We start from the raw sequence: 13,505 nt of genomic DNA on the forward strand, positions 1-13,505 counted from the left end.
GGCTTGTTCAGATAAGCAAGCCTATCTCTTACAGAAACAACAGTTTATAGATAAACTGTGTGAAATCGGGTATGTGTGTGTAGAATTACACTGCCTACTATCATAATTTTATACTGCCACACTGCACATATGGCTTCTAAGCTTACTTTATCTGAATCTTTCTGAATCTATTCTCCATGCTATTAAACTGAGCACATTCCACATCGTTCAAAAGTAATTACACTTTTGTCTAGAGTGTAGGAGACTGCTCTCCCTAAACAATGAAATTCTCATTATTAGAACTGGCACAATAACCACACTGGTGTTAACAACAGTATGCATTATACCATCACAATAAGTTATGCTAAGTTTGATGTACAAAGGTAACCAGAAATTTAAAAGCCTATAAAAACTACTATATAGAAATAGGAGTCTTCACCATACCATAATTAAGGTCCTATTCTGTGACTTATTTTTAAATAACACCTGCATTTTTCTCTCTTCTTTTGTATATTATCTGAACAGTACTTTATATATAACATTATCCTAGTCAAACTTTGAAAATATATTATTAATAACTATTAGGTTATAAGCAAAGTTTATATAAAGAGTATTTCAAGACACAACTATAATATAGCAATTTAAAATTATTTGGGGGTAAATAAAGAATCTCGGGATCTGACAGTGGACCTGAGCAAGTAAAACCCTCTCTCATGACATGCATTTTATGAATTCCTTCACTGTTTAAGGCTGGGTTTTATACATTTGATGGAGTCTTGCTACAATGTTATACTTGGCTCCCAGCTATATGCCCAACTTCTACAGAAGATCTAACTTAAAAAGACACTTTTTTCTTCTTTTGATGGGCGTCAGGAGGAAACTGACTCGCAGTGAATGTTGCTTTATGATAACAGTGTCTCTGCAATGTTTAAACACATTTACATTAAGATAAATCAAATTATTAAGTCCCAAACACTATGTATCCAGGAGCTTTTTTAAAACAATTCCAAGAAAATATTATCAGTATAAACATTAAATGAGATACTGAAACATATTAAAACTTATTTCCAAATCCAATGGATCTTTAAATGTTAAAAAATTGTACACATAGTCTTTATTTCATACAAAATTCAGCTATCTATAAAGTGAGCAACTCAAATTATTTTTTAATAAGAATACTGTACTGCTAAAATAATTATATATTTTAAAAATGAGCATTGGGAGGCAGCCACTCTGTAGTTATACAAAACAATTCATTCAACTCAAGAGGATTTTAAGAAGTCAAAAAAGAGTTTAGCTAAGATAAGAGTATACCTTCTGTGGAAAAAAAGAAAAAGAAAGAAAGGGAAAAGAGACAATCGACTATTCAGTAACCACAGGTGGTCAAGCCTTTCATTTCACATCACATTTGACACTAGAACAACAACCTAGCCAGCAGAAGTAGTATGCAACCAGACAGAAAATGAGCACCAAAATGGCGACCACAGAGTCCCTTGGCTGCCTCTCCTGCTGCCACTTGATTTCTCTTCATACTCACTCTATTCACTTCTGGTGCTCATATATAATCACACTGATCGACATGAAGATATGTTCTCAATAGTTCTTTGCACCACGAAATAAATTCATCTGTATCAGAACTATTATTAAAAATGAGCCAGAAATTATAGCGATTCTTGCTTGTCTCTGAAACTCTAAAGTGACAGTCTCCAAACCCATGTTTAAAAAAGAGGGAAGGGGACAGGACGGGTAGATATGATCTCCAGAAAAAATAAAGCCCTGAACTGCTTTTCCACTCATGTCAGAATCAGCTTTCTCAACCTTGACTTTCACCTTTTTGAAGATTACATGGGAATCTAAATTTGCCGTTTTTTGCTTGGCAAGATTATGAGAGCTTCAGAAAAGGAAACCACAGAATCAGTCTTTTTCATACTTAAGCTATCTATGTCTTAATCTTATATTGGTTAGAAATCTGAAAATTTTTAAAAAATAAATAGCTTAACACAATTGATCTATAATGCACCCTGAATAGTGAGTAAACCATTCCAAGAATAGACAGACTTATAGTATTCATACCAGTATAGCTGATGGAAGTTGCTCTTAGTAAGGCACTTAATTTATTTCTCCAAAATATTCAGGCAATAAACACAACTTCAGAAGGGAAGAATTACCTCTTCATCTGACCCAATTCCAAACACCTGCATACTCTGCATATGAACAAACAACCCTAATTTCTCAAAATCTTTATATGGCAACAGTTGTGAAGTGTACAGAACTTTCATCTCAGAAAATATTTTCCAACTTAAATGTTATACTGAGAGCATCTCTCTGTAAATTCAAGCCAGCCTTACAGGGATTACTCATCAGTTTTACTTTGTCTCTAAACTATATTGGCAATATAAAATGTGGACCTCTCATTCCTTTTTTAATTTAAGAATAGAGTATGAATGCCACATATAAATAGGCAATGAAATCTGGAAACCTGTTTTTTTTTTTCCTAAATTGAACTCTATGATATGGAGACCATGAAAATTGTCTCTGTTTTCAAAGATATTGAACAGAAAACAAAATAGAAAATGTATTTTCCTACCGAAATAAAAGTTTCTGTTAAGTGAACATTACAATGGCCTACTACCCAGAAAAACTATAATGATTTGTGTTGAATAACAATTCTATAAATATATTCAAATCATTTTGATAAATGAATAAAATATATCAATCAGTTTAACAGGTGAATACATCATGGCTATTACACATACTTTCTGCTTTCTGAATATATTACATTAGTACATTCCACTTGAGTTCTTAAATTTCTAGAAAATCAGCATATTTACCATGAATAGTCTTAACAACTTTGCCCAAAACATATTTACTATTTAATCATCCATATGAATTCTGCCATTTAATCAGTAATTATATATCGTCTATTATATGCTAAGTATCAGAAATACAAATATATAATATTCTATATAGTCTATATTAATTATGTATTAATATAATGATTATATATTAATATCCTATATTAACATATCATACAATATAATTATATGCAAATCACCAGGAAAGTTAAATTTGAAAAGACCATTTTCCAGGTAGAAAGAAAGAATAAAGCTGTGTCATCCAAGTTCACCTGGTATGTTTCTGAACATGCACAAAAAAACTCAGCATGACAAGAATAATGGGTCCATGGCAAGAAATGACAGGAGAGAAGACCAAGGCCTTAGTTTGATGCTATTCTATATAGAGTTATATGCTAAGACAAAGAGTTTTAGACTAACTCCTATAAGAACAAGGGCACAAGGTTCCCAAAGTGGGGTAAACAATCCAACTGTTTTCAGGGAAACAAGTCTAGTGGATATTGGGAGAAAGACCAGAGAGAGGAGAGGCTAAAAATCTGAGATCCTATGAGAGACTTTTCCGACTGTCTACTCAAGAGATGAAAGCTGATGGAATCAAGAAACATTTCAGGCAGGAACAAATTTAGAAACCAATTAGACATATACAAGAGAAAGTGTCAGCATGTCACTAAAATGTACTTAAAGCATTTGTATCCCGAGATCTGTCTGAGAATCTGATGAAAACCATAATCTTACTCACATGTATGCATAATACAGAATTCTCCATTCATTTTCAGGAGACCCCTTAGACCCTGGCTAAGAACTGTCACTCTAGATGAAGTTGCTTGAGGGAAGGAGTTGTGTTTTATTCAAATCTATTCCCATAGTGCCCCGTAATTACAACAAAAACTTGGTACAAAGTAGGCAATTCATAGCTTGTATCTAGTTGAACTGAATTCTCCCTTACAAACTGGTTTCATTTTCACTAACATCCTGCATCACAGGATCCTCTCATTCCAACTAGAGAATGTAATTTAATATACTTTTCTTATACCCATCCTTGAGTATACTTAAAATAATCTCTCCTTTATTTTTGTGGTATTCTTCTGTTTATAACTACTTATATTCACTCCTTCAAATTTGTGTGTTTGTATCACAGGAAAACCAAACCAAGAAGCCCTATCTAAGAGAAAGCAATGGTCAAAATACTGAGAGAAAAGGCATTAGCAGTGCTGCAATGCCAAATGGAGAATATGATCTCCTTACCCTGTTGAACTGTGTACCACCAATTTCCCCCTTTCTTTTCCTACTTTAACCTTTATGAGAGGAGCCCAAAAAGTTGTATCATTGGACATAACTAATATAAACTCACAGTAGAGAAAAAAAAGTAGGAATTATGGATAGCATGATTTAGCTTGCCAACAAAGAGATAATCAGACAATAAAATATGCATGTGCTCTTGTGAAGAGCTTATAATGTTTATAAGCATGGACTCCAAAGCCAGAATGTCTGGGTAAACAACCCTGGTTCTCCTCTGTATCAGCAGTGATCTGAAGCAAATTATTTAACCTCTGTGTGCCTCAGTTTCCTCATTTATAAAATGAGACTAATAATAACACCTCACTGTATTATTGTGAAGGTTACATGAGTTAATATATGTAATGTGATTAAAACACCACACCTGTATAAATGTTACATGGTGTTAGCCGAAATACTATCCTTGAGGGGAAAGTCTTGGCACATAGTAATACACCCAGTGAAATTTTGACCTAGGAGTCTTAAAATGTTGAAAGAGTATTTAAATCTAATGTGAGTGACAAAAAATAGCATCCATTTCACAGTTATTAGGAGATATCTGATTCTTTTTGTTGATTTAATTCTACATATAGTAATGTAATAACATAAATAAGTGGGCATATTTCAATACCAAGCGCATTTATGATGTGTAATAATGTTCTAGATAAAGCAAAAAAAAAAAACAAAACAAAAAAGCCTTTCACAGAATCAGAGTCATCTTCAAAAGCATGAGATGGCATGAGGAAATAGTTTCGTTGGTGTACTCTGGTTCCAATTAATGGCCCCACTATCCTTGACATAGAAGAGGAGAAGGTCACAAAACCACATGTACCCAAGCAGCCATGTTGAAAAGGCGAGTGTGGCTTTACTGGCAGCTAAGTGCCCTGCCACTTTGCCAACATGCTGATTCTGTGTACTTAAATTCCTAAGAATGACCTAAAAGTCTTAATAGTGAGTGAGTGAATGTGTGCTTTTAAGCTTCAGCCAAAGATGCTATGCTGCCTTCTTCCCTCTCATCTGTGATACCAGTTTCCTAATCACCTGCAATGACAATGATCCAGACCCCAGGATGAAGGGGCAGATAAATTATCCTAAGTTGCAAATTCTGGAATAGGATGCACCAGGTAATTACTGTATCATCAAAACAACGGCATGAATGAGACTGAGTTAGAAAGTATTGCAGTCACATTAAAATAATATTCCCAGTACTGTAAAGGAATACTGGAATCCAATCTGGGCAAAGTAAAAAATGAGAAACATTGATTTATCATGGTGGAGATGTTCAAAATACGTTGTACCTCTATCTGGAAAAACCTTTTATTAGAAATACTATGACATCTAACTGTCATGTTAACCAACTTTAAATGTGTTATTTGAACATTATTCTTATATGTATATGTGATTTTTCCTAATTAAGTTGTGTCGCAAAAGCAAAATTCTTGAAAAACAAAAAAAAATAGCATATTATGTACTTCCTACTGGAATCATTTACTTATAAAGAATTCTAAGATGTTAGGAGTCAATCTTGTGTCTGGCTGTTAAGTAGATGATAATTACAAAGCAAAGGACTGAAGCCAAACTATTAGAGGAGTAGACTGGTCAAAGAGTGAGTGTAGGCACAAGAGACCATGAGAAACCTACCATTGTATTGTGCTGAGAAGTGGGAGTCCTATGGCCACAAGTCTCTTGCGTCAGCAGAGAAACTGGCTGAAATTCCTCAGAGTGAGGCTTGTTGGGAAAACTCACATGCAAGGGAAGGTGAAAGGCTGGGAGCCCGTCACTCTCCTCTTCTTCCACTTTCTGTCTGCTTGTCACCATGGCTACCTCTCCATCTGCTTCCCCATACGGAGAGGCTGGTCGCTTGGAAGACATCCTGGAAGGAACAAAAGAGGAGAAAATAATGAAACCTCCACATAAATCCTTAATGCCGTCATTGTGTGGTTAGGGGCCATTGTAACAGAAATGCCTTTTTGTGCTGGCAGAGAGCAGGAAACCATCCAAATACCACTGCAAAGCGCACACAATCAGAAACAATGGCCAAGCAGGTAGCAACAGAACAGTGCTTGTTTGTTGTGAGAATAATACACTAATATAGCACTCTCTTGTATTCTGGCTTCTTAAACAAGAGAATTCACCTAAGAACACTGCATAATGAAAGACCATTCCATTTTAAAGGGAAGAAAAATACCCATCTAGTTTTACACTTTGATAGACCTTATTGAAGACAGAATATCTATGAATAGCAAATACTGTTGGCAGTTAAAAGAAGGGAAAGAACTAAAATTTCTTTCATCAAAAAATAAACAAAATAAACAAATGATTGCCATTATAACAAATTTACATTTTATGGAAAGTAGGATTACTGTGAATTGTAGAAATATTGGTTATAAGGAAACCACAGACTCCATGACCAAAAGTTCAATATATGCTTAAAGCTTATTAAGAATTGAATAAATTTTAAAATTGCTGTGAATCTTGAAACATTTGAGAATCTTTCTTTCCTCACCTCCCCATTCATTTCCAATATCAAACATGCAAAGCGGTAAAAAAAGAAACTGAAAATATAAAAATATTTCAGTTTTCATTTCCACAATTCTACAAAAGATTTAGATGTGGATTCTCAGGCTTAAACCCCTTAGAATATCTAAGTAAGAGGGAAAAATCAAAGGAAGGTGTTTTGTTTTGATGAGCTAATGCCTATAAGGAAATGCACTTAGACACTTTAAAATTAAGCACTTTTTTTGGTATTTGAGTACTGATAGTAAGAATACTATCAGAGGTTAAAAATATGTGGCAAATATTCTTAGTAAAATAGAGTTCCCTTTCCTTTCACTACAAGTCTCACATAGAAGCAGTACAGAGTTAAAATTTTTAATTAAAAAAAAAACTCTCTTGTATTTGCAACTTGATCTGACCTTGAGAAAGTTGTTATTTTTGCTCAACAAACAAAGAGTGTTTACTGAATCGTCCATTCTTATTCTAGACCAGTGGGAGAAAAGGCAAGAAAGTATTAACGGCCCCACCACTCCCTTCATATATATTACTGATTTTAAAATTTGAAATTTACTACTAAAGAGATGGCTCTAATCATTGCTGAATAATACTATTCTTATTGTGAAAAGCTTCAAAAGAACAATGTATTCAAGTACTGAAGATACTTTATTAGGAAATAATAGCAGAGTAGAAAAAAATTAAGGGCTTTGGAATCAGACAAACATTGATTCAAATACTGATTCGACTACTTACTAGCTATGAGACTTCGCTTTAATCTATCTCAATTTATTCATCTTTAAAGGGAGATGTAATATCCACATTTATCACAGAGCAGACACTCAGTAAACTATAGATGTTGTTTACTTTAAAACTTTAAAACTACAGTGTTACCTCAACCCCCCCAAAACCCCCAAAAAACAAAACAAAACAAACAAACAAAAACTCCAAGATAAGGAAAGCAGATTACTTTCTAAGAATTAAACCATAAAATCAACATGAAATACAAAATGTTCTGATAAGAGAAATGCTCCTTGGCCAGGCATACTTCACAATAAACCGATCAGATGTATTAGCAAGTATAAAGAAGAAACAGGAATAGCAGGAAGTCTTGATCAGCTGAAGAACAGAGCAAAAGGAGGAAGTGATGGCGGCTACCAAGCAAGCACCATCTAAGAGAAAAGGAGACTGGGCCATCACATTTCAGGTATCTTCAGTTTTTCTGAGCTCATTACCAATGTTTACTCCAAGTATACTCTTAAGTATGGAGAAAGGAAGAAACTGGAGCTAGAATAGTCCTAGTCTCATTGGCAACACCACATCTATCACCAAATTGAAAAATTAAACTATATGTAATAACTCTACACACTAGCGATATTAACTTCTACTGTCCTGCTTCCGTGCTCTCCAAGCAAACTTCTGTCATGTAGAGAATGCGCTGACAGAACAGATTTAAAGTATTTAAGGTCTTTGTGATTTATCAGAGTAAATCAATAAAAGGACTTTTAATTATTTGTTTTACATTTAGTTTGACTATAAGGAGATTATGCATTTATTATACAAACCATAGTAGTTATGGTCTGTGTAGGCATTATCACTGCTGGTGAAATTAATAAATTGGTATTCTGGTCTCTACCTCAGTCTTATGTACAATAAGTCTCTTATTGTCCAAAAACTCCAGGCTGTTGGCAAAAGCTAGAGTCTGAGTTATTAAAACAGAAAGCTAGATCAGCTGGCCTTTCTTAAGTTAATGCAGTTCTATGACCTTCAGAAAGCATGACTTCTTGGCTGATTTCTACTCTTTTAATAGTATTAATAATGATTATGAAAATTGGAAGTCCAAAAGTAGACATAAGGTAGATATGGTAAATAGTTAAGACACTGCTACTCTCCTCAAAGCATCTAGTCATTTCAATATCTAAATTATCTTTCTATACCACTGGATAAACAGTCTCTCTCTCTATATATCATTCTACGGAGCAAAAAGCGTAAGGCCTAAAACACTAAACATGAAGGAGTTGTGATGCCAGAAGGCACCTGATCCTAAACAATTACATATCCCATGCTTATTTCAATTCCATTTTCAGACACTTACAGAATGTTCTTAATGTGCCGGAGTTGAGAATATTTTTATACAACTCAGGTAAAAGAAGTTTTAAAGATTGAACAACATTTTGCAATAAAAATGCTCACAGCTCAAAAATAGGCTACTAAATAAAAAAAAAAAAACAGCAAATACTTAAATTATGTAGAGAGCTATCAATCTGCTTGATATTTAGTCTGACTTATAGTACTAAAAATATTGATAACAAACCACCAATAATGTTAATTCTTAAGTTTTTGTTCATCTACCAAATTGTTTCATCTTGGACAGGAAGAAAGTCTCATTCATTAAAAAAAAAAAAAAGTATTTTCAATGTTATGTTATTGTTTATTTTGGTCTCTATTTTATTTGTTTCTGATTTTTCTTTATTATTTTCTTCCTCTACTATATTTCAGCTAAATTTCTTCTTTTTCTAGTTCCTTGTGGTATAATGTTGTTTATTTGAAATGTTTTCTTAAGACAAACATTTATAGCAAAAATTTCACTCTAACATCTGCTTTTGCTGCATCCTGTAGGTTTTGGAAATTTTCTTTTCCTTTTCATTTGTTTTGAGACGTATTTTGATTTGTGTTAAATTTCTTACTACTGAAAAATTTTCTACCTTTGGAATTGTACGTTTCTACTTTCTGTCAAAGTTTGTTTTGTGTATGTTGAAATTCTGTTTTATCCATGCATATTAACAATTGATTCATCTTCTTGAAAAAAATAATATAGGAAAGTATATAATAATTAAAAAAAGAAGTCACTGCAACTCTCCATATATTGTTCATCTGGGATACATAGGGTTCCAATCCCTGAGCTTGCTTACGTGACATGCTGTGTTGCAGTGCAAGGTTGTCTTGGAACAATCTGAGGATCTAGGCTCCAGCATGCTCTTATGTATTCATCCAGAGATGATTTTTGTCATTCCTGTGGTAGGTGCTAGACTTGCCAATGAATAAAACTCAGACTTCAAAGAATATGACATGAGACAGACAAATATAATCCACTGTGAAACTAACCTGTGGAGCTACGATGATAGAATCTTTAACTCAGTGTGTGTGTGAACAAGAAAAATCTTCTTGAAAGAACTGATGTCTAATTTCAGGGCAAAAACACATGTCTAATTTGAACCTGCAAATCATCAACCACCATTTACTGATCACTTACTATGGGCAAGACACTTATCTAATGCGAATAAAAATGTGTAATTCAAGTTCTCTGCTTTTAAAAAGCTTATGCACTGGTTGAGAAGACTTGGAGAAATAATTATGAAAGACAGTTCAGGTTAAGGGCCAAATGACTGGCCCTACAGCTGAACACCTGAGGGCTTCATGAGGACCAGGGGTCCTGGAATATTTCTGGGAATGGCTGACCAAGTGGATTTTGGGGGAAAAGAGATCAAATGGAAACTCTGGGATAAATGGAGAGGGAATTTCATGTAGGAAGAGTTGATACAAGTAAAGATGCAGAAATAGTCTTAGAAAGTACTATGTAAATTTAAGTTTCAAGCTGACTTAGGAAAAAAAGGACATCGAGGAATATGAACTAAATCCTATCTTTAGTCTATAGCATTCCTGGACTTGCTGAGTTACATGCATGGAATAGATAAGAAACAGCCTCCCTTATAGGGCCATCTTGCTTTTACATAGAGTCATTTTTCCTTTACTTGTCCTCATAGCAATCTGCACAATCAGGCCAACTCTAGTCCACATGTGAAAGTAATTTAAAAACTCCTGGAGTCCTTGATGATTGGCTAAGGGCTCTCTGTGTGCACTGTCATCACTCTGTAAGTAGGATGTCCCCAACTGTACTCAGACATGTGCAGCAAACTTAGGGGTAGGGTAAAGGGTATGAGACTGCAACATAAACTAAACCACTGATTCTCAACCTTGGCCGCAAACTAGAATTATATGGAGAGGTTTAAAAAATACTGCTGCCTGAGTCCCACTGCCAGACATTCTAATGTTACTGGCTCTGGAGTAGAGACAGAGTATCAGAATTTTTTAAAGCTCCCAGACGATTCTAATGCACAGTCAAGGCTGCAAGCCATTTGCACTAGTCAGAATAACACTCCTCACTCAAGATGTCCCAACTGTGATCCCGAAGCTTGTGAATATGTTACTTTACAAGGCAAAAGGGACTTTGCAGATGTGATTAAGTTAAGGATCTTGATATGAGGAGATTATTTTGGATATTCTGGGTGGGCCCAAAGTAATTATAAAGGTCCCTATTAAGAGGGGAGACAGGAGGATCAGAGTCAGAGAGAGACTGAACAATACTATGTAGTTGGCTTTGAAAATGGATGAATTGGGGCCATGAGCCAAGGAATAAAGGTGGCCTCTAAAAGCTAGAAAAGGTGATGAAATAGATCTCTTGCCTTAAACCTCTAGAAGCAATGAGCCTGGCCAACACCCCGATTGCAAGACTTCTGACCTCCAGAATTGTCAGCGAATACATTTGTATTGTTTAAACCTCTAAACTTGTGCTGTTACAACAGCAACAGGAAACTAATCTTCGGTGTACACGTATTTCTTTCACAGTTGGTAATTTCTCAATCTGAAACCTTCCTAACCCAGATATACCCTTGCCTGTTCTCTCTCTTCATTTAGTGCCAACATCATTTCCCAGTGAAGTCTTCCTTGATTGCTCTTCCTAAACCAACACCTCCTTGCCCTTTTTAGCACCTTGTCCCTCCGACATATTTATTTATTATCTGTCTCTCCCACTATAAGGCCCAAGAGGGGAGATTTTATTTTTGTTGACAGCTACATCCCCAGGATTTAGAATCCTTTCTGAAGATAGTTGTTTGTCAACAAATACCTGTTTTGTAAAAGCTACCATCTAAAACCAACTCTCTTACTATTCTAACTATGAGAAGTTGTAAGATCTAGTCTTACAGGACAAACACACTTAGAAAATGTCTTAATATTGTCAGAAAAAAAGGAAATCCATCCCAGTGCTAACAGTATCCTTTTAAATAAGTTCTATGTAAAAGAATTGGCAAACCTTTAAGGTTAAATTAGGTTTTTAAAATACTCGTGAAAACAATCTTAGTAATTTTTTAAATGTGTATGTAAAAAACCATAAACATGAAGTAACTTTATGGAAGACTGCTACATAGTTAATTAATACCAGACCTATTACTGAGGAATCACCTATGTACTGCTTTAGAATATGTTCTTTGATGCAATTCTAAAAAATGAAAGCACATGCAAAGTGAAAGGAATTCAGATATGGAACAAACATAAAATGGAAGACTTAGAATAGGGATTGCTTTCCTTATGTAATAGTTTCTTTCCTTCTCTAGATATTTTAACCTTTGACTGATTAAGTCAGAGATAAAGTCCTAGGAAGCAGTGCCTTCTACTGGTTATTCTTTTGGAATGATGATATTATTTCTTTTAAGGTTTGCAGTTATGTATTTAAAAATGCAAAAAAAAAACAATCCATAAAGAACAAACTCAAATTCCAAGTTTTCTACAAAGCCTTCCCTTACCGTCACAGTTGAAGTGACTTCACCCCACCACAAACTACATCATCAACTCTTATTATAGTCCACATGAAAAACTGAACATCAGTATAACCTGTGACACTCATTCAATAGTTTTTTTTCTTTACTTCTTAGTACAAAGTGTCTAAAACTAGAACACGAACACCTGAAAAGGATACAATTTTTCAAATTTCTTGAATTCCCCATGACATGCAGCATGTCTTGCACTCAATAAGATTTCAGTAAGTACAGGTCTATTTGCAACCATTTCACCTGATTTTTCCAAGATTAATGCTAAAGATATGATTGCATGATAAAGGTCTTTCCAACTTGTGCTGTGTTCCACCCCGCCCCGCAAATAGTCTAATCCTCTATGCTGAATGAGATACAATTAATTATATGGAAGCACAATTCCTAGCACATAGTTGGCACACACTGTATTTTTCATGAATAAATAAGTGAATTGCATGAGTGTCTATTTTGTGCCAGGCAATTTATCTTTATGTTATGGAGGAAACAGGCAACTTAGAAATGAAGACCCTTCTGCTTCACTGTTAAGGAAATACAGTTTAGATGGAAATAGAAGTCATATACCCACTCATCCATTCATTCGTTAATGGAAAAACATTTATTGAAAGGCTACCATGTGCCCGCAGATAACAATGTAATTAAGAAATCAATAAATAATATTTTAAGGTAAATGACTTTTTATAAATGTGAGTACTAGGAAAGACAAACAATAGAGAGAGGATTCTCACTAAAATAATCAGAGAATGCTTCCTACAAATTACAAGAATTCAACAGGGTAATGAAGGATGGGTCCAATGTCAATAGATGAAGAGAAGATTCCAGACAGAAAAAATGACATTAACAAATTAAAGAAATTTATAGAAAGTTACGGGATGGTAAGTTGAATGGTTTAGTTAAAGCAAGAGATTCTAGGAGAACTAAATGCAGATAAGGATGAAAGGCAGGGGCCAGAGAGTGATTCGGATTAAATATTATCACTTTTAGAAAGTGAAACCGAAGGCAGAAGGGAGCTGGTGATGGTTTGTGAGCCACAGATTAACACCATCAAAAAAATTGTATTTTAGAAAGAAAAACCCTCAGAAATTAGTAACTGATAGAAGGTTGAGGGTAGGGACCAGGAAAGGAGAATGAGTGAGTGCGATAATTCAAAGATAAAGAGATTACTGGACTGTATAATTTAGAGAATACTGCTAATAAGAAAAAGATAAAAATTAGAAAGAAAGGCCAATTTGGAAGAAAATATGAAATTCAGTTTTAGAAATAAATATTTGTTGATTGTGAGATTTTAAAAAAGAAATAG

The 13,505-nt window shown here is 34.5% G+C and overlaps 1 protein-coding gene across 18 annotated transcripts in view; it reads right to left on the reverse strand.

Moving 5' to 3' along the window:
• The window catches only part of SOX5 (SRY-box transcription factor 5), a 960,947-nt gene that overhangs the window by 329,153 nt on the left and 618,289 nt on the right, over window positions 1-13,505 (reverse strand). For 16 of the 18 annotated variants that reach the window (XM_034644599.1, XM_034644605.1, XM_034644606.1 and 13 more), the window contains one exon: window positions 5,751-5,982. In XM_034644599.1, coding sequence (XP_034500490.1) covers window positions 5,751-5,982 — 232 coding nt within the window. The remainder of the gene's footprint in view (window positions 1-5,750; window positions 5,983-13,505) is intronic. The other 2 variants (XM_034644610.1, XM_034644611.1) reach the window with 1 other exon arrangement.

This window comes from Ailuropoda melanoleuca, chromosome 16, assembly GCF_002007445.2.
Source record: "Ailuropoda melanoleuca isolate Jingjing chromosome 16, ASM200744v2, whole genome shotgun sequence".
Lineage (NCBI taxonomy): Eukaryota > Metazoa > Chordata > Mammalia > Carnivora > Ursidae > Ailuropoda > Ailuropoda melanoleuca.